General features: G+C 40.9%; 1 protein-coding gene across 2 annotated transcripts in view; it reads left to right on the top strand.

Annotated features, from left to right (window-relative positions):
- The window catches only part of ARHGAP44 (Rho GTPase activating protein 44), a 607,050-nt gene that overhangs the window by 418,694 nt on the left and 165,605 nt on the right, over positions 1–22,751 (top strand). For both annotated transcript variants that reach the window (XM_078650855.1, XM_078650856.1), the window contains exon 7: positions 14,336–14,453. In XM_078650855.1, coding sequence (XP_078506981.1) covers positions 14,336–14,453 — 118 coding nt within the window. The remainder of the gene's footprint in view (positions 1–14,335; positions 14,454–22,751) is intronic.

Here is a 22,751-nt window from a genome sequence, read left to right as displayed (position 1 = left end):
ACAAAATGTGTGGCCCAGTCAGAGCTGTAAATGATGATGTCATCAAGGTACACATAAGTGTATTGTACACTGGTTCGTTGTAGAGCATACTGCAACTTTTGAACTGTAGCTGGTGCCCAATAATGAAAGTAAGTTCCCGAAAAAGTAGTAAAACTTCCCTTTTGCTATTGTGAAGTGTAAGGGGAAACTGCTAATACCCATTGCTTAAATTGATTCTATCAAGGAACCGGGCATTGCCTAGTATTTCTATTAATCCGTCTACCCAGGTCACAGGATAATGGTTTAATTGGGTGAGGTAATTTGCTAATTTAAAGTCTAAACATACTCTCATTAAATCGTCTGGTTTCAGAATTAAAACAATGTGAACATCTCAGAATGATTCGATTATGTGTTCTACTAACACTCTCTGGACGTTTTGTTCTATGACATCTTGTCAGGTCTTTGTCATATCACGTTACGGGGTTCTGTCAGAATCTGATATTGTGTTAAAGATTTTTTAGATGGTTTTACTGAACAAGTTTGAAAATAGACCGTGTAAATGACTGAGATCTTTTTCTAGGCTTGGGTTTCAGTTGTAGCCCATTGGAACAGAACATTCTGGTGATAAGCACAACAAGGTGTAATCCACATTTTAGCGAGAATTGCCACAGAAAAATTAGGAGGTAAAGTCACTGAGTCTGGAGGTACTTCAAATGGTCATCCCATTTCTTTAACTGATTAACGTGCTTGAACTGTTCTGGTCGCCTTCGATGGAGTGGAGATATTTGGTAGGTGTCTGAAATGATCTTTAGCGATGAGGAGAGACCCCGCCGACTACCCTGCAGCTTTCTATCTGCCAAGAGAAAGAGTACAAGCACTTTTTCTCCTGTTTTGACCACCATCCGCTTAGTGTTGTTTAGATGTATTCTGGTCTTTTGGCATACATACTCTATTTGTCTCCCACAAGACACAACCTACAATTAAATTGTTCTGCTGTTAGAATAAATTGGAATCTGCCAAGTAGCACTTGAATTGATTCCTTCTTTCTTGTTGCACAAAGCAAAAGTCCTTGCCATTTCCCATCTTTTGCTTCCTGCCTTCTTGCCTCAGGGTATAATATTCTGTGCTCTCCCTGCTTAGGCTGAACCTTTCATTTGAGTTACATTCTGCACTGATGGTGAATACCCCCAGTATTGTTTAAAATTAAACCTATTAGGGAATATCTTGAAATAATGTCTTCATTTGCCTCTGAGCAGTTGATAACTGGACTGCCTGTACCCAACTAAGAATGAATTTCTCCAGAAGGAGATATTGATTGTGAGGTTCCAGGTCGATTCCTGGAAAGCTGGCTTTCTCCAATGGGCATATGGCCAATGCTGTTATAAATAATAATATTGAGGCATCTTCAGCAACCTCAAGATGAAAGTGATCATACTAGTAGCAGCTGTCACTCGATCTAGCTGTTTCTATTTTGTGTGTTGTGAAGGATGTTTTGCTAACGTTTCCACATACAGTAGGGGAAATATCATCGCTTGTCAGTATTGACTCACTACTAACATTTACATGGGTTAACCAAAATACCTCGCAAAACATTTGCATTGACTGTGAAATGCAGCAGCCGTATATTCTTATAATAATAGTACCAAGCACGTGTTTCTCCTGTACTAAAATCACTGGATACCTGTGGTATCCTGTATGTTCCCGTTCACAGTATGTCTAGGCTGGTGTATGAAATGCTGAGAGGGAATGATATAATATTATGTTGGTGTAGGGTGTGTAATAGAAGATAGGAGACAGGTAGTTGGAGGGAGGATGAACCCTGACAGGACCTGCCTACTGTTGCTGTATCCTAACATGAAATAAAGGGTATACAGACATAATATCGACAACAAAAATATTGAGGTAGTTAAATATCGAGTTTAAAATATCGAGTAGACAGAATATAGATAAGACAGGATATAGACTACAAAAATATCGAATAGAATGACAATAATATCGACTCAAAAATATAGAATGGACAGAATATAGACAACAAAAATATCGATGGATAGAATATAGACAACAAAAATATCGAATTTTAGGTAAATAAGTCATTTATGGTATTAATGTTTGCGTAATATAATTCTGGAGCGGGTTGTAGGTTTATAGGGGAATATGGTGGGAAGTAATTTAATTATATTTAATTAAATATTTTAATTTATTGGTATTTATGTAGAATTAATATTAATTAAAATGTAATCGGTAATTAATATTTATTAATTGAATAATTGATAATTATGTTAATTTTATTTATTTATTTTCTGGAGTGGGTTGTGGGTTTATAGGGGAATAGGGTGGGAAGTAATTAAATTATAATTAAATATTTTAATTTATTGGTATTTATTTACAATTAATTGTTAATTAATGTTTAATTGGCAATTAATTAAAATATAATTTGTAGTTAATTTTTATTAATTGATAATTATGTTAATTTTATACATTTAGTTTCTGAAGTGGGTTGTGGGTTTTTAGGGGAATAGGGTGGGAAGTAATTGAATTATAATTCATTAAATATATTTTAATTTTTTTATTGGTATTTATTTAAAAATAATTGTTAATTAATTTATAATTGGTAATTAATTAATATATAAATGGTAATTAATTTTTATTAATTGATTAATTGATAATTATGTTAATTTTATGTATTTAATTTTTGTAGTGGGTTGTGGGTTTATAGGGGAATTGGGTGGGAAGTCACTTAATTGTAAATAATTAAGTTTGTTAATATATAAATTGGTATTTATTTTGAATTCATTGTTAATTATTTTTAATTTTTTTAATAATGTATTGTTATTGGCAAATATTTTGTATTAATAGGTAATTATTTTTTGTAATTACATTAATTTTATTATTTTTAATTGAATAATTATTATAATATCTTAAATTGGGAATTAATTGTAATTAATTTGTAATTGCTATTAATATTTAATTTATTTGTAATTATATATGAAGTATTTACTTTTCCTACTGTTGCTCTATTTGGAGTGGGAATAGTAATTTCTACCTTCCTGCTATCTAACGCTTTCCCTACTGTTGCACTCACTGGAGTGGGAATAGCAATTTTTTCCCCTAAGCTATCCAACGCTTACCCTACTTTTGCACTCTCTGGAGTGGGAATAGTAATTTTTACTCCTACGCTATCCAACGCTTTCCCTATTGTTGCCCTCACTGGAGTGGGAATAGTAATTTTTACCCCTACGCTATCCAACGCTTTCCCTACTGTTGCACTCACTGGAGTGGGAATAGTAATTTTTACCTCTATGCTATCCAACGCTTACCTTACTGTTGCACTCTCTGGAGTGGGAATAGTCATTTTTACCCCTATGCTATCCTACGCTTTCCCTATTGTTGCCCTCACTGGAGTGGGAATAGTAATTTTTACCTCCACGCTATCCAATGCTTACCCTACTGTTGCACTCGCTGGAGTGGGAATAGTAATTTTTACCCCTACGCTATCCAACCCTTTCCCTATTGTTGCACTTTCTGGAGTGGGAATAGTAATTTTTACCTCTACGCTATCCAACTCTTTCCGTACTGTTGCACTCTCTGGAGTGGGAATAGTAATTTTTACCCCTATGCTATCCAACGCTTTCCCTACTGTTGCACTCACTGGAGTGGGAATAGTAATTTTTACCTCTACGCTATCCAACACTTACCCTTCTGTTGCACTCTCTGAAGTGGGAATAGTAAGTTTTACCCCTATGCCAACCAACGTTTTCCCTACTGTTGCACTCTCTGGAGTGGGAATAGTCATTTTTACCTCTACGCTATCCAATGCTTACCCTACTGTTGCACTCTCTGGAGTGGGAATAGTAATTTTTACCCCTACGCTATCCAACGCTTTCCCTACTGTTGCTCTTTCTGGAGTGGGAATATTAATTTTTACCACTACGCTATCCAACGCTTTCCTTACTGTTGCACTCACTGGAGTGGGAATAGTAATTTTTACCCCTACGCTATCCAACGCTTTCCCTACTGTTGCACTCTCTGGAGTGGGAAAAGTAATTTTTACCCTCCCGCTATCCAACGCTTTCCCTACTGTTGCACTCACTGGAGTGGGAATAGTAATTTTTACTGCTACGCTATCCACGGGGACTGGAGTTGGAATAGTAATATATACTATTCACTATTCAGCTCCCCCCAACATAAGTTGTTGTAACGACTTGCGTTGTAAAACGTGCGTCGTAAAGGCATGCGTTGTAAAAGCATGCATTGTAACAACGTACATATATATATATATATATATATATATATATATATATATAGCTCCAAGCTCCTTTGGGGATTTGGCACTTCAGAAGAAACAAGCTTTTCCCCACCGCTTTATTAGGTATGGACATGCGCGTACAGAGTTAATTACCAAGTATGTTTAAGTTTGTTATATTTATTATTTCATAAATTTTAAATTACTTTTAACTGTTTAAAAAATTAAATTTTTTGACTATCTATATTTTTTACAACGATATTTTTGATTCGATATTTTTTTACTTACCTATTTGTAGATAGGAAGTCGATATTTTGCCATTCTATATTTTTTACTCGATATTTTTGTAGGTCTATATTTTTGCTATCGATATTGTTTCGGTGATCCGAAATAAAGAGCATACCTCCTACCTGAATGGCTTTGAACTCTTTCATGAAGACCCTGCCTTCCGAATTAATCACTACCAGTGTCCAACTGAGAGACCTTGACATTGTCCATTGCGTACTTTACAGAGTAGGCACCCCATTTCAAGGTGTGATATTCAGGCACTATTGCCCGGTGCAGTCAATGTTTTCTTCAACTTCTTTTCTGCTCAGCTGGTGATATTTCTAAAGATGGTGTGTTCTGGATAATCATCTGCCTATTCTTCCACCCTTTCAAATCAGAGATTCTGATAACCTCTTTCACTCAAAAGACACTGGAACAAATCACTATTTCTGGTATGATATGAGTATATCCCTAGTATTCTATTGGTATTTTAAGGGAGTAAAGCAAATCCGGGCAACAGAATGCTCAAGAAAACCGACTTAGTGAAACATAATATTGCAACCAAATGTATGAACAGTAGAGCGCAGTGACTTAAATTCAGCTTTGTAGAATTTAATTTGGTCTAATTGGATCTCTATGTGTCTTAATCACTTACCAATAGAACTCAATGACATTTTGTTACAGCTATCTACCATTGCAATAACACTCAAGGACATCACTGTGCATCTTGATGAAGAAATAGAGCCCAATGACATTGCAATGCAGCTTTGCATTATTGTAAAAAAAACTTAAATTACACTGCCATGCACCTTTATTACTTAACAGCAGACCTCAATTGCATTGTGATCAAGCTTTATAGCACTGTGGGAAAGCTCAATGATCTCCTCAGACCCTTTGATGACATAACAAGAAGGCTCAATGAGGTTGCGATGCATCTTTGTAGCATTCCTTTGAAGTTTAAGGACCTCACAATACACTATGATGATCTAGCAATACAACTTAGGGTCATTGCCCCAAAGCTGGATGACATCGCAATAGTGATTAGTTTGCATTAATATACGGGTTGTTTTGATTTGTTACCTTATTTGTTTGATTTACAAAATCTCCTCTTGAGAGTTTCTTCTTTTTTCTCACTTTTATCATCTGAGAGGACTGGTTTATTTTGATTCATTAAATTTCTTTATGAGAAAAGATATAATTAATATGTGCATCATCTCTATTCCACCCTCCTTCTGTCACTAAATAGTTCTATCATTTTCTCCAGAAACGCTATATCAATGATGTCCACATGATACATTCAGAAAGTAAAACGTCTGATCAATGGAAGCAGAAAAAATAGCTGAGTAACAGTTTTAGAGCATGATTACTAGCAGAGGAATGCATGTGGCATCATAGACTGCGTCTTTTCCAACCTCTCATGCATTGAACAGAACCCAGAGCTGCTATGTCAAGGCTGATGCTTCGCAGGTGTTTCATGCACCTTGTTTGAATGTTATGTTATTAGAATCACCCTGGGAGGGGTATCTCGGCGCATCAACAGATCATAGGCAAGAGTAGGCAGCTATGTTACAGCAGTGTGTCCTTTCCTACACAAAAAAAATAATTGATGGAGTTTTCCTCTTTCTTCAGAAAGAGGAAACAATGAGGAGAAATAAAAGTATTTCTTCTCGTTGTGCCTCCTTATGCCTCCCCTGGGGAGCCGTAGGATTCTGACGCATTCCCATGGTTTACGAAATGTTGTCAAGCTGGATTGCGGCTGAATTCATGGGTGTTGCATGGAAACACACACAGCAACAACCATGGCATGCCCCTTTTAATCAAAATGATGCATGAAAAGAGGCAGTATTTACAAGGCCATGAAAAGCCACGCAGGGTGGATTTGTGTGGCCTTGTATATATGGGCCAGCACACTGCGCCGCAGGTGCGTCAAAAAAGTGACATACTAGCAGCGCAAGGGGCTTGTAAATAAGCACCACAATATTTTATAAAATAACCAACATTTTTGAGGACTATTAAAATATAAAAAGGAAGAGATTGTGTGTGAATTTTTGTCTGTGTTTATGTAAAAATTCCTGGTAAAATCTGACAGACAAGTCACCATACCCCACTAAAAACACATGTACTGTATTTTATTGGGCGGGGTGTAACACCCCATACCCCCCCCCACTGAAGCTTCACCCCTGGGTACCAGGGATATCAAGGGCATTGGTAGCAAAGGGGTCCCCAGTGTTCCAGCAGGAGTTTGTGCTACCCTGGGTGACCATTGCAACCCACTGACAGCAGTCCTGTCATTGCAGGAGCAGTGCAAACTACTCAAACTTAACTGTCCACCACCAAGTGTGGCACAGTCATCTACACTGCCTTTAATGTATGTAAAGCACCCGTAAGGAAGGCCTCCTCAGCCGAGGAGACAGGATGCATTATAGTTAAGGTGTGGACATGTAAGTGCAAGCCTATATGTCCGTATATCAATCAATCAGGGTTTATAAAGCTCGCTACTTACCCGTGAGGGTCTCAAGGTGCTGGGGTGGGGGGTGCAGCTCCGGATCAGTCAAAGAGCCAGGTCTTGAGGCTCTTCCTGAAGGTGTGCAGAGTGAGGGAGTGTCTGTTGTTGACTGGGAGCTTGTTCCAGGTCTTTGCTGCGCCGTAGGAGAAGGCTCTTCCACCTGCTCTAGTTCTGCGGATACGTGGGGTCTATGGAAGGGCGAGGTCGGTGGAGCGGAGGTTACTTTTGGGTACGTGGAAGGAGACTCTTTTGTTGAGGTATTTGGGTCCGACGTTGTGGAGGGATTTGTTGGGATGGGTGAGTAGCTTGAATGTTACTCTCTTCTCGATGGGGAGCCTGTAGAGGTCTCGTAGGTGCTGGGTCATGTGCTCGTGTCGTGGTGTTCCGAGGACGAGTCTGGCTGCGTTTCTAATTGGGAACCACTTTATGTGTTAGTGGTCCATAGGATTACATGGGCTGCCAACTGGGCACCCTCGAGATTGGCAGCTCCATTATGGTACCACTAAAATAAGTCATGTTTGGTATCAGACAATGTGCCTTCTCACCTCGTCCACGATTGTTGTGCCCTGGGTGACATCACGCGCACCCATAGGGCACCTTAGAGGTTACCCGCTGGTTGCCCCCAGCTTTACTGTGTTCTGCCTGACCAACCTGTGCATTCCCCCACCTGCTGCCAGCAGGAAAAGGCAGTGTGATCACTCCCAGGAGTCAAAGACAATGGCTGGGCAGGAAGGCGGTTACATCTCCCTCCTCCCCAGATGGCTGGGGAATTGGAACATCAGAGCTGTGAGCTTCAAATGCTACAAAGTCTCTGATATGCATTGGAGCTGTCCCCTGAGGAGGAAACATCCCTTCCCTTGCCCCAGGTGTGCTTGCACTTGGGCAAGGTGGGAACTTTGTTACGCAGGATGTGTACATTGCCAGGAAGGCTGAAGAGGAAGACTGACCACAACTTTAGGGTGGGCAGCCTGATCTGTACATTTAACATTGAAATTTGCCATCTTTACATGGGTAGAAATAATGAGTTCTGGGTAGAAAAGTTGACCTACCCCACCATGTGTGGTCACCTCAGGGTTGCACTAGCTGCAGGGACTAGCTGTTCTAACTCTCCTAAATCTAGGATTTAAGGAATCCCCCAACACCCTGAGTTCAGATCTGAACAACTGACTTCAGGACGACAAATAGGAGACCCATGTCGCTGGCAACAGGAATTTGCCCACCAATACAAAGCAAAAGAAGGATACTTTGGGGCATATGTTATAGGAAATGGGGCAGTGCGGCGCTGCAGCAACTTTTGCAGTGCCGTGCTGCATCATTTAAAAATGCAGGGATGCACCGTATTTACAAAAATACGATGCACCCCTGTGTTTTTCCTTGCACTGGCCCTAAAAATAGCTGCCTAGTGCCAAAACAGACACCCTTGCATGAAAGTGCGTTGCAGGGATGAATGCTTATGTGCAAGAACGTGTCCCTTCCTGCACATAGACAATCAATAATGGTGATTTGCTGCTTCTATGTGTTGTGCATTTTGCAGAAAACATAGAAGAAGCAAATTGCCATTATTTAAGGATTATTTCTGTGCAGGAAGGAACACCTTCCTGCACATAAACACTCATTATTGGCGTTTTGCTCTTTTTATTTGTGCTGCAGAATGCAGCACACATAGAAAAAGTAAAAATGAAGAGAAATAATAGTATTTCACCTCGTTGCTGCAATCTAATTCCTGCTTTTGCAGTGGAACACCCACAGCAACACCCATTGCACACCCCTTTCACGCGGATACCTGCATGAAATTGTACCATATTTACAAAGCGACGTTAAACCATGCAACATGGCTTAATGCCTCTTTGTAAATATGGTGCAGGGCATTGCGCCACTGTAACGTTGATAAAAGTGACTTTCCGGTGGTGCAATGCTCTTGCATATATGCCCGTTTGTCCCTGAGGCAACAGACTGGGAATTGAGTGAACAACCCTCTTCCTTCACTAATACTCGACACTCCCAAAGAATGGGACTTTTATGGAAGCCAGAAGCAGCCTCAGTGTCCCCTGGGCTAGTACTACTAGTGCCCAGCAAAATATAGGTAAAAAATGCTCAACGGATCTAAAGAATCGCTGCCCATCGGGCTCTCTGAGGGATTGCCCAAATCCAGGCGGTCCAGTGCTTTGTTGTAGTCTTGCCTGCCCCGAAGTCTCAGGCCGCTGCGTTACTCCCCTGGACTCAGTGAAGTTGCCATAACTTTTTGTGCTTACCAATGTCAACGGTTGATGGCCACCAGTCCAGTAACTGACCCCCACACTCGATGTTTCAGCTACAGAGAATATCGCGCAACCATCATCCAACATCAGCAGCTGTATAACGGTTGCGTTTTGCTTTTTGTTTCTTGCAGTACCATATAACTTCCTTGGCTCCCGTTCAGCACCAAGGACAGCCAAAACAGTTCTGCACCCGGCCTCCACAGGTTAGGTAAAATTGATCTGACTGTTGTGGCCTGGTCCTGGGGCCCGCATGACCTTACCACTGTAAGTGTTCCAAGTAAATCGACCTGCAAGTGACCGATTGTCACTAGTGGATTTTGCCATTTACCCATGTTAATTTGTCTATGTATTTTACTGCACTGATTTAATAGTGCTTCACAAATCTATAACTCTGGTTGTATATATGATATCGACAGACCCCAAGTTTTCTTTCGACAGACCCCCCATTGGTTCTGTTAATGGAAAACTTTCCTAACAGTCTGATGGAGTAGGGGCCATTGGAGGAAGGACATTACACTGCCTGCCTTGTTGAGGGTAGATAGTTGAATGTATGTTTTTTCTGCCTGTTACTGCCAGGAAAAATGAGGTGGTGGGGGACAAAAAAATAGAATGAATTAATGACCGCCATACCCTGGAAGAAAGCTGCCTGGGTGTGGAGGTCATTAGCTGTATGTTTTTCTGAAACATACTCCCACTTTGGAAGTTTGTTTCTGACAAACAAAAAATTGTTAAACGTTTGGTGAATGGCCGTAACAACGAATGGTGGCCATTCAATAAAACTTTTGTACATTGAAAGGAACTGCTATGATGATGGATCCTTTCAAGGAATAGAGATGACTGCTGGGCTGGAGGTCTTTACATATGACAGACTGATGTTAATCAGTCAAGGTTGAGAGGTAATATCCTTCGCCACCACGATGAACGGAGTACTATTCGTCAGAGTTTAAATCAGACCGTTAGGGCCATATGCATCATTGAAAATTCCAGGTCGCAAAGGGGCAGATTCTGTGAATCTGCACCTTTGCAATCAGTATTTTTGCATTTGGGATGCATCATTTGCGATGATTAAAATTGCGATTGTATTTAGGGAATCACATATTGCAATTCCCTTAATGCAATGTAGGTTGCAATCACAAATAACACTTTCGCTATTAGGGATCGCAAGTTACGATCAATTTAAACTTGATGGTAATTTGCGAAAAAATTAAATAAAAGGCATTTTTCAAGGTTCCATGTTACACACACACACATGCCCTTGTGGCATATGTGTGCACAACATGCGCACACATGCATATTTCAGGGGAGCAAAAGGGTGTCCTTTTGGCACCCTTGCACACTTGAAATTGCATGCACAATTTGAGAGTACCTATTAGGTACTCGCAAATTGCGCATCCAATTCCCATTCATTCCTATGGGCCTCTAGGCCCATGGAAATGAAGGGGAAGCCATTCCTTAATTGCAACTCGCAGTTTGCGAGTCACAATTAAAGAATGTGTAGGAATCACAATTGTTTTAGCAATTCCTACATGCAATGGCAATTGCGATTCCTTAATAATCGCAATTAAGGAATCTCAATTGCCTATCTTAATGCATGTGCCCCTAAGTTCCTTGTGAGAGTAGAAAGTCCTAAGTTTTAGTTTCAGTGAAGCATATTTATTTTTGATAAGACCTTTAAATCTAAATGCAGTTCGTCATTTCTTTGTGTGTAATTTAAGAGCTTGCAAGCCACAAAGGTTTTTCTAACCCCTTAGGGCTTTGAGATATAGATTACATTTCCTCTCTCTAAGAGGCAATCTTAGTAGGTTGGTTGCTAATAACGTTTTGTTGGTGGGTTTTTAATTTTAATGTTTGACGTTATTGCTATATGTTTTCAAAGTAATCAAGAGATTAACTTTCCATACAACTATTTAAAATCAGTTTCAAAATTGCCTTGTAATCAAACCCTTTTGAAGAACAAATGCATTGTTCATAGGAAGAGCTGAATGTCTGAAAAGTGTGGACTAAAAGAACAGCTGCCTCTCTGGGGCAAAAATACTTTCCGAAAATAATAAAACCGCGAGACCATCCCACAATAATAGCCTTGTGGTATGTCAGGCCTCTAATGCAGCAAACAGCTCACCTGCTCTTCTCAGCAGACTGCTACAGAATAGTAGGCATTGGTTCCTGTGTAAAGAAGGAGCATCACAGGATGCCAGCAATATATGGCTTGTTGAAAGACGAGCCTCGATTCCGTTCTTTTCCGCCATGTATTGGGTCCCATCAAGTCTGGAAACAGTTTGAATTTTAATTGAACCATGCACACTTTCAAAATATCGCATTTGTTTGTGTGGTCTTGCCCTCCTCACCCATCAATGGTGCTAGGCAAACACATTCTGCTGGTCTTCTTGCCACAACCTCATCAGTGTCTGCTTGGATGATACCTTGGTTCGATCACAGTAGCACCAGGCTCCTGACTGCATTAGTACACTGGTCTGTAACAATCACCTTATTTGCGCTTGCCAGTCATCTAAATGCCTCCACACTGAGGCAATGACTTCAGGTGGTGTGGTTTTTTTATGTTTGACACGACGAGGCCTCACGGCCAGATCTGCCGACTTTGGAGCTGGGGAACCAGGGGGCATATTATCAACAACTAGCGATATTTATTGCTAAATAAGCTTAGCGACATTTTTTCTATCGCCATGCATCGCTGGATTTTATCGCAGAGATAACGTGCTATTAGCAACGTTTATCTCAAATGCGATAAAATATCCGGCGATAGCGGCTTAATGCGTCCAGCAATATTCAGGCATTAACGCCAATAGGGTCTTAACCTGAATATCCAACTCCCATTGGATATACAGGTTAAGAAGTGGTCTGAGAAGGCGTTAATTTTCAGTGATATTCGCGCTTGATGCAAATTTTTTCATCACTACGCCTGCGTTGATAATAGGCAATAGCGATGTTAGCGACTGCTTTCAGTCGCTAACAGGTTGGGTTCGCCCACTTTGCATGTCATTAGCGATAAATATCGCTGACATGCAAACCGGAACCCAAACCGCTCGCTATCACCTAAAAGCTGTTGCTAACTGATGTTAGCGACAGCTTGCTAATAGGGCGATGAAATTATCGCCGCTTTGCGGCAGAAAACGGCCGCAAAAGCGGCGATAATTTCATATCGCCCGCCTTGCTAATATGCCCCCAGGTTCGAACCTCAGCACTGGCTCAACATTTTGTGATTCTGGGCAAATCACTTAATCTCCCCGTGCCTACAAAAGAAATGAATGTGTCCTTCTGTAAGAAACTGGTGCTCATGTAAAGCGCTCCAATACCTTTGGGTCGATTTCTCGCTGTATCAAACCGCAAAAAAATAAGAAGTTAAACAATACATCTTCCTTCCTGCCTTTGGAAAGATCTAAACAAAAGATCCAAAAATGCAGCAATATTCAACATATGGGCCCCTGTTTGGTTTAATCAAGTGCTTTTAGGCCATTCTGCATCTACAAGCACAAAAGATCCTTTGAGGAAGTTCCTCCAAGCCTCAGCCTTGCAACCTAGTTTGCCTGCCACTTCTCCAGTGTGCGATAAGTAATCATGTGTTGCCTATCTACAGCCTTGGTATTCAAACTATTATAGAACTTGTCAAGGCATTGAACATGGCCCCAAAGTTCTACTGCTGAAATAATGAACATTGTCTTAGTGCAGAGGATTTCATTGAGTCACATCAAGGACCTTTGTCCCCTTTTACTCCCATTGACCTATATACTATTGTAGGTCAAATACACAGATTGCATAGTGATTTGGTGAATGACAATTTTGACGGTATTGCTTGTTAAGTTAATAGAACTAGCTCAATAATATCGATATATTTGACAGTGTCCTACATTGTACTCTACTGTATCTCAACACTACCCCATGTTTTTTTAATGTTTTTAATCCACACCCTCACAATTCTTTCTGAATTGATCTATTTATTTGTAAAGTTTTATACAACGCGAACATTACCCTTGCGGATATCAGAGCGTTTCACAATGTTCAAAGCGACATGTATAAAAATACCAAGGTTTCTGCTTCCCTTCTTCATGGTATTTTTCCTTTCATTTTAATGTGTCCTCTGGTGCTCTTCCTCGTGCGGGGGAGGGTAAGGGAGAAGATTGGCTTTGTCCTGCCTTGTGGTTATAACTAAGCAAGCTCTCTCTCCTGGATATTTTCTGTAATTGGCAGGGCTCCATCTGACACCGGGTAGAGATGGAGGTGTAGGCGAGGGAGATAATAACTAGATGAGGTCAAGAACATTCGATGAGAATGCCCAGCATTATCGTGGCAATGAGTCATTTGCAAATATCAAGTGCAATTTACAGCAAAGGGCTTTTGAGTAGTACTGGGCGCAGTCATTCTATTTTAGTAAATATGTGGATAATAAAGCTGCTTTCTAGCCTCTTCTGCGTCTCTCAATATCTCAATAGACCCAGAGGCGCAGTTTCCAAGAAATTATATATGATTGGTGTCTCAGCTCAAGGAAAGCTCGGTGGATCCTATTTTAGCCTGAGTTAAATTGCTAAAATGTACAGTTGACTTACATCTAGGTTTGCACTGCCTTAAATTCATAACTCGTCCTGTTAGCAAGGTGCAGCTCCGGATGATTTGCAAAAATGTGTGGGGCCTCCACATTGAGGCACTTCCAAATAAGTTGAAGATATTTTCAAAAATGTGTGGGGCCCCTCAATTGACACACTTACACATACTTTGAAGACAGCTGGAACTAACCGTTGATTGGTTTCAGCATAAGTACAATCCTCTTCACACTCATAATTGATTTATTGTACGATAATTATTTGTAACCTGAATTAAAGCTTTCTAGGATTCACTAATGACTGAGTCAACACCGGCAAACATACTTTGGAATTTCTTTGGCTGATCGAGTTACTTCTTTTATACTTTTGAATCCAGTATGATGAGGTATCTGTGGCATCAATCAATATTCTTTTTTAAGATGTTAATTGTAAGGGTGCTTGTTAGTGCCAAGCTGAAAGAGTTGCAAAAATAACATAATGAAACATATTATGCTTGTTGCTGACTGTATCCTTTTCTCTTGCTCCTCAGGTGGCAGCAGTCGGCCAAGGGATCGGGAATGTCCACTATCCCCCAGCCTTCGGGTGCCAAAGCCGATGCCCTCAGGGAAGAAATGGAGGAGGCGGCCAATCGAGTTGAGATTTGCAGGGTAGGTGCATCTTCTTCTTCAGCATGCCCTGGAAACTGGCTATAATCAGAACCTTTTAATGCTCAACAAAGAGACCGAAGCAAGCACCTCATAGTCCAATTTTATGCAAAAGGCATGGCTCTCACGAAACACAAAGATTACATAAGATCTTCTTGGCATAGGCCTGAGTAAGTGCCGAACTGGGGCTAGGAAACATCAACCAGATTTGATCTACATGTTCTTCCTCAATATTCATTCTACCTAAATTATAAGATTGTATTGAGGATGAAGGAGACGTGGTCTGGCGCTAGACTGCAGGCTTTGAAGCAGTAAACCTGGTCTCTAATGCCATTTTTTTCATTTGATCAAAAAATTTGATTAAAAAAGGAGTGACTGCGGACGAATTACTTGATACTGACCAAAAATGGAGGCCACATTATTGTGCCTTTAGGCAACAAGTATCGAATAACAGTAATACTATTAATAACCTTTCCTTTAGTATGGTTGTACCTAGAGGAAATTCACATTGATGGTTCATTAACTGATCTCTTCACTCACTGAGTCGACGTTCATTATTCTGCATCCCAGCAAGAAACCCATTAAAAATCCCCTCTCAATGCCCACCAAGTTCCCAGTGGTTAACTCTCTCTTATGCAATGCTCAGGAGTGGTACTTATTGTGCTAGTCCCGGTACTGGTTGCAGTGCACACCAACAGCCCACCATTAGCAGGCTCCTTTATGCCTTGCATAATGTGACAAAAGTCAAAAGAGTATATCCTAAGATCACAAGAACTTCGTTTGACTAGTTTTTATAATACATAAATAATGTTTTCAGAACACTTGATTACCTTGTCCAGAAAATAAGCATCTGATACAAAAAAAGACCTAGACCTTGTAGGCACTTATACATTTATCTATTCCAGGGTATACTGTATGTTGCATAATTATTACAAAGCCTACTCCCCAACCATTAGTTACCAGGGTAGTCAGTATATCCTGATGATGTGCCTCCTTTAACAATCGCCCATTCCCTAAGAAAACACATCCAGTTGCGAGACAACAGAAAAACACACACTTAGTGTCTGGTAGTAACCCAAGAAAAACTAAAAAAGTGTGTGAGAGCGAGATGGCACCTCACGGGCGCACCACCAACGGGAACCCGGCAGGTACTCACCAGGGTTGCCCTGTTCTCATCATTGGCACCATCAAGCTCATGAAAGAAAGGTGTATCCAAGAAACACAAAAAGAAAGTATTTTGTGAAGATATGCAGTGAAAGAAGACCACAAAACAACCAATAAAGTGTCAAACCAACATATAAAACCGACACGACAACACAGATATGCAATTTTATTCTGTCTCTTGTGTTGGGTGTGGAATCTAAAAAAAGTGAGAGTGGTTACTAACTATCCAACCAACACCACTTTACTTGCCGACATGTTTCATTGCCATCTAAATTTTTGGCAATTTCTTCAGGGCGTCATACATATTAAAGCCACTGCATAGGGACAAAATAGTCTCAGCAACTGAAAAACATAAAAACACCTTTGTAACTGCCTGCCGTTATAGTGTCCAAATTTTCAACCCAAACGCATATGACTCAAAAATCATAATTACCCTCTCTCAGCCATCTGCGCTCATACCAGCCAGGAGGGTAATGTCATGGTGGACTTGCAACCCCAAAAGTGGGTCCTTGCTCCTTCCCCTACAATTTGCTGTGGGGGAACAAGGACAGTGTGCTTGCTTAACTCGCATATTTCATTCTCCTTATGAAAAAACAAGTAATCAATCTCATGTTATCCCTCTATTATTCACAAGGATTATCAGCCAGACAAATCTCAACCTGCCTTTATCAATCGTTTTCAGTGACATATCACCAGAATGCTCCAGAGTCCAGCTCATTACTACAATAATGAAAGCCATCGAGCGAAAGCTCCAACTCGATACAAATTATATTAATATTTGTTGAGTGGCGTATTGTCACGAACTAGCATTTTAGGACTTCACCGGACTTATATAGGGCCGACAGCCCTGTCAGCTTAGAGGCGGGGGACTCTCAAGACTACTGTCAATTTTCCTATCAGCTTGTTGGATTTATCGAAAAACTTTTTAACGAAAAACTTTCAAACCCCCGTATTTTTAATAACTCGATCAAAATGCCTCGGGCGTTGTTAAAATATGTCCAGCTATCATCTCGAGGTAGTACAAGAGACCCGGAGCCCTTTCTCCTTACCGCTGCGGTGGAAGGTATCTGCCGTCAAATCAGCATGTCCTAATCTCTAACAGAGCCCTGTTCTATAAACCAAGGTTTAGTGGTGTACTCTCGCGATAGAACGTGACCGCCATCTTCGAACGGGCCGGTTTCCTTTGCAATCAATAGTGTAGCCCCTAGTGAGATGAAATCTTGCGGGATCTCGATGTAAAAACGACTGAATCACAACTTTGTCAATCGAACTTTATCAGTTACTACAACATGGGTCGATGGTTTGCTAGTGTTTTTACAATGAAAAATGCCTGAGGAATTTTTATTTTTCGGTGATGTCATATAAAGACTTTCCTAAAAAAAAATTGTTATAAAAGAAATGTTTTATATACATCTAATGTCCCACCAATATTTAGGTGTATTCTTGCATCAGTTTTTCATACGATAGCTCAATCAAATATAGGGGACCTCCTCACTGATCAGTGTAGCTAAACCTCCCATCCCTGTATATGCGGCATGGCTTAACCACTGCAGCACCCCGCTACTTTAAGGAAGGAGCTAATCATTGAATTTCAAGGCGGTTATTCCGGCAGATGTTCATTGTAAGACATACTATGCCCTTATCATGACTCTCATGGACATCGGTGGAACCCAATCCTGATGTAAATATTAATAGACCAAGGTTACATTTAAAGTATGAAATAGTACTCATTCAAATGCCAAAGAACTCCCATTATGTCTGATTCAATGTAGTTTGTTCCATTCCAGAAGATTGTTCAGCCCAAATTTTTCGCTCTTTTCTTGAAAGATCCATTTGGCTTCTTTTGTAATTAGTAACTGCTCTAATGTGCGTGCATCTCCTGTTACTTTTTCTAACACTAACCATTTAAAAGAATGTTTGTTTCTGTGGCAGTGTTGCACCAATTTTGTAGTTAGTTTACCAGTTTTTATGGTGCTCAAATTCTCCTGTATGCGAGTTTTTATTTTTCGTGTAGTAAGGCCTATATACTGTAGTCCACACTCACAATCTAGCCTGTATACCACATTAGTGGTATTACAGTTACTAACCTGTCTCAGATGCCATTCTTTGCCTGATTTTAAAGAGACACTAGTGGCCTTAGAAGTGAGAGGGCAAACAGAACATGTGCCACATGGATGAGGACCTAAGGGCCGTGTTCTACTGGTATCCTTAGGAATTTGTGTGCGAGTATGCACCAATTTGTCCTTCAAGTTGCTGGACCGTTTGAAGGCAAATCTAGGTGGGGGCATTTTGAAGTCTTTGTTGGACAAGATCGCCCAATGTTTGCGTATTGACGGCCTTATTTTGGTGGCTAAGGGGTCAAACGTCAATAATACTGGAAGACATTATCCTTTTTCTTTTTGATTAACCTCCAATAAGGCACTTCTGGGGGTATTAAGTGCTCTCTTCTTTGCATGGTTTACAATTTTTGCTGGATAATCCCTTTTTAAGAGTTTATCGCACAGCACCTGTGCTTGTTCCTTAAATACTTCCGTAGTGGAGCAGTTTCTCCGGTAGCGGAGAAACTGCCCTACGGGCAGGTTGTCTCTTAAGGCCCGTGGATGGTATGAATGGTAGGACGACAATGAGTTTCTGTCCGTGGGTTTGTGGTGAACACTTGTACTCAAGTTGTTACCGCTAGCTATGATGTTTAAGTCTAGATATACAGCAGAGTCCCGGCTATAGGACCCAGGGAAACGAAGACTTTGATCTTGTCAATTAAGCCAGTTGAGAAAATCCAACAATGTGGTTTCCTCTCCCGTCCAGATGCAGAGCACATCGTCTATATATCTCCTCCAGAGACGCACATGGTCTCTGAAGGGATTGGTGGCGGGGTAGACGATGTGCTCTTCGAACTGGCCTACATATATACAGGCCAAACTGGGCGCCATAGTGGCCCCGATTGAGGTCCCTGTGGTCTTTAAGAACAACTTGTCCTTATAACAAAAAAGTTTCTTGTCAACGTTATTTCGATGCATTGCAATACGAAAGTTTGCGGAGCATCATAGAACCACTCCTGCTCCCTCAGGGCTCTAGCTGCTGCCATCAGCGTAGTATCCTGGGGGATACAGGAGTATAGGGACTCGATATCGATGGTCACCAATATATCTTGTGTAGAGTCAAAAGACATCCCATTAATCACATTCAAAATATCCATCGTATCTTTTACAAAGGATTTTTGAGTAACGACAGACTCGCGCAGGAAGTAGTCCGTGAACTGTGAGAGCGGTTCGAGGATAGATTGTATACCCGACACAATCGGCCTGCCCGGCGGAGGCCGGGCAGGCTTATGTATTTTCGGTAAAATATAGAACGCAGGGGTCCTGGGGTTTGTATTCACCAGGAACTCTGCTTCTTTTGTAGTAATCCATTTACTCTCTTGCTTCGCCCACCATTTCTTTAATGAGGTTGAGCAGTTCAGGAGTAGGGTCTTTCATCAAAGGTTTGTAGTTGGCACAGACACTAAGTAGACGTAGTACTTCAGCCTCATAGACTCTAGTATTAAGCACAACCACCGCACCCCCTTTGTCCGCACTTTTTATCGTTATTTCAAAGTTATTTTGTAAGGTTCTCACTGCTTCCCAGTCAGATCTAAACATGTTTTCATACCCTATATTCCTCTCTTGGGATTCAAGCTCTTCAATGTCTTGTAAAACTTTAGACTCAAAAACCACGATCTCAGGGCCCAAAGCTGCACTAGAAGGAGTAAAAGTGGAAGGTCTTCGTAGATTTGTATTAAAACCCTCTTGCATCTCCTGTGGTTGTTTAGAGAAGAATTTTTTAAGCTTAATTTTCCGAACTGTCTCGAAAAACTCAACCCTACATTTGAAGGGGTCATGTGTGGATGTGGGAACAAACCCTAAACCTTTGTTAAGGACTTGCTCTTCATTCTCTGACAAGATGTGGTCTGACAGATTTACCACAATGTTGTTTATAGGGGTTGTCTGCCTCTGCTCCGGGTTTGTCTCGGGGAGTAAATTTGCCATTGGGGTGGTCGTTTTCCTCGTCCTCTTCCTCTTCCTGGTTGCCCAGTTCCCCTGTTGGTTCCTTGTCCCTGTTCTAAAAAAGAGCGCAGCAAAGTTCCCAATTCTGTGTTACTTTGTGGTTGCGGAGTGAACCTCACTCTATTCCCCTGTGGCCTATCTTGATCGTCCTCACTAGACGTATTGTCAAATGACCAGTTCGCTGGGGTGCGTTTCTGTTGTTGTTGTTGTTGTCTATTCCCGCACCCTCTACGTTGACCTGTCTGATTGATTTGTTCAGGTCCTGACTGATAGTGTGAGTCAGTTATGTATGGGAAAGCCCTTTCATGTGAATACCTCTGTAGATTTCTCTGGAGACCTTTGATTTTCTGATTTATCATGTAGCTCTTATATTCAGTTAGGTCTTCTTGTATTTTACTTAGATGTTCCTTGGCATTTGTAAGGGTACTATCCCGTTTAATGCTCTCTTCGAGCTCAAGAATCTCCTTCAAGAGTTCTTCACTCAATCTCTGAGCTGTGCTAATAATAAGAATTAGCCAATCCCTGGTGCATTTATTAGCTATGTAGCTCCAGTCTAGCCTGAATTTTTTATCATCCAAGAAAATTCTTGGTTCTATTCTTACAAGAAGGCTAGCCGGGGAAGCTCCTGCTGTGTAGTATTCTGACATCAACGCCCCATGTAGGGCTACTCTAACTTGCTTCTTCTTTAGATTGCTAAGTTTTTCCCACTCTTTTCTCACAGAGGTGTTACCTAGTAATGGAGTGTCTGAGAAAAGTGAGGGGGCCGCTAGAATTGCGGCTATCTGGTCGTCTGTGAAAGCCAGACAGTTCTTATCCATAGTCTGGCTAAAGGGAGACGTAGAGTTATATGCAATGGGAAGAAGGGGCACACAGGAACCAGGCAGAAACAACAAGTGTAGAAGTTAAAACATATGTGAAAACAGTTAAAACAGGGAACTCAAAGGCTGTGTATGCTCTCACGGCTGAGCCGCCGTTCACAGTATTGAGACAAAAAGGAGCTTAGAGGGTAAAGCTGGTCATAGGTCGCCCTCCACTCGTAACACCTGATACAAAAAAAGACCTAGACCTTGTAGGCACTTATACATTTATATATTCTATGGTATACTTTATGTTGCATAATTATTACAAAGCCTACTCCCCAACCATTAGTTACCAGGGTAGTCAGTATATCCTGATGATGTGCCTCCTTTAACAATCGCCCATTCCCTAAGAAAACACATCCAGTTGCGAGACAACAGAAAAACACACACTTAGTGTCTGGTAGTAACCCAAGAAAAACTAAAAAAAGTGTGTGAGAGCCAGATGGCACCTCACGGGCGCACCACCAACGGGAACCCGGCAGGTACTCACCAGGGTTGCCCTGTTCTCATCATTGGCACCATCAAGCTCATGAAAGAAAGGTGTATCCAAGAAACACAAAAAGAAAGTATTTTGTGAATATATGCAGTGAAAGAAGACCACAAAACAACCAATAAAGTGTCAAACCAACATATAAAACCGACACGACAACACAGATATGCAATTTTATTCTGTCTCTTGTGTTGGGTGTGGAATCTAAAAAAAGTGAGAGTGGTTACTAACTATCCAACCAACACCACTTTACTTGCCGACATGTTTCATTGCCATCGAAATTTTTGGCAATTTCTTCAGGGCGTCATACATATTAAAGCCACTGCATAGGGGCAAAATAGTCTCAGCAACTGAAAAACATAAAAGCACCTTTGTAACTGCCTGCCGTTATAGTGTCCAAATTTTCAACTTTTTTTGTATCAGGTGTTACGAGTGGAGGGCGACCTATGACCAGCTTTACCCTCTAAGCTCCTTTTTGTCTCAATACAGAAAATAAGCATCTCAGAGGGTCAGTGCCTACTTCGAAAGAGGGACAACCTTCTTTCTGAAACGCCTGGGTTTAACACGAAACAACTCTCATAAAGTAATTCTCGGGAAATACACCTACCGTGTGGAACTCCAAAAATTTCTAACAATTTCATCCTATTCTACGATATTTTACAAAAGTACTGAGGCACCTACTGTTTTTGCGACACTTTCCACAATTAAATAATTCCCTCTAAGTGTAATGGTTTTGACAATGATCCCACTGTATGTCATTTCCTTTGCATATGCCATTCAACCTAAATAACTTTTTCTTATAGGACTATATTATGTATTTTACTGCATTACATAATAATACTACATTATGTACAATAGTATAGTTTGTATGACAGTCTGACCATGTACAGCATCTGCTACCCATTGTTCTATGTGTTCACTATATACAACTACTAGCAGCCCGTCCCGACGTTGTCAGGGTATGAATTGCTGCCGGCCAGTAGTATATTGTTTTGTAGGATTTCGTTTTGATAGCATTTCTTATCTGTGACAGGCCTGTGAAACGCTCCGATTCACAGTGCACTGCTGATGCACTTAAGAGTGCGCGTTCAGTAGTGTGTGAACTCGAGTTTCCCTACTTTATTTTTCCTTGCAACATTATATAGCGCGAACTCGACAACATGGCATGAGCACAATTTACATTACAGAAGAACACATTCATTTGTGGTAGGCACGGGGAGACAAAACGATTTGCCTGGAATCACAGGATGTTGAGCTGATGCTGAGATTCGAACGTAGCTCCCCAGCTCTAAAGTTCGCAATTCTAGAACTTGGGGCGGAAGGTGTGTCTAAAAGTGTATGTCGGTGCTGGCCATCAATGAGAGAGCCCTGTCCATTTTTCAAATCGGTGGTGAAAAAATATGAGTATGTTGCTGGAGATGTGGGCCGCCATGCCACCAATGTACTTACCGGGGGAGGGTAAACACCCATTATTCCGCAACTTTCTTTCCGCATACCTTCACTCCGCATACTTTCATTACGAAAGTACCATGACTCCGCAATGCCATTATAACGCATGGCATTACATTTGATATGCTTTTACCATGACTACATTTACAACGAAATTCGTTGTAAATGCATGAATGGTAAAAGCATGGTTTTTTTTATGTTTGGATAAGGTAAGTATGGGTATAGGGGTATTTGTTTTGGGGTACTGAGGTATATGTTTTGGGGTGTTTGGGTATTTTAAGGGTTCAGATATAGT

The sequence above is a fragment of the Lissotriton helveticus genome, chromosome 7 (assembly GCF_964261635.1).
Source record: "Lissotriton helveticus chromosome 7, aLisHel1.1, whole genome shotgun sequence".
Classification (NCBI taxonomy): Eukaryota; Metazoa; Chordata; class Amphibia; order Caudata; family Salamandridae; genus Lissotriton; species Lissotriton helveticus.
This window is presented reverse-complemented; position numbering and strand designations above follow the sequence as displayed.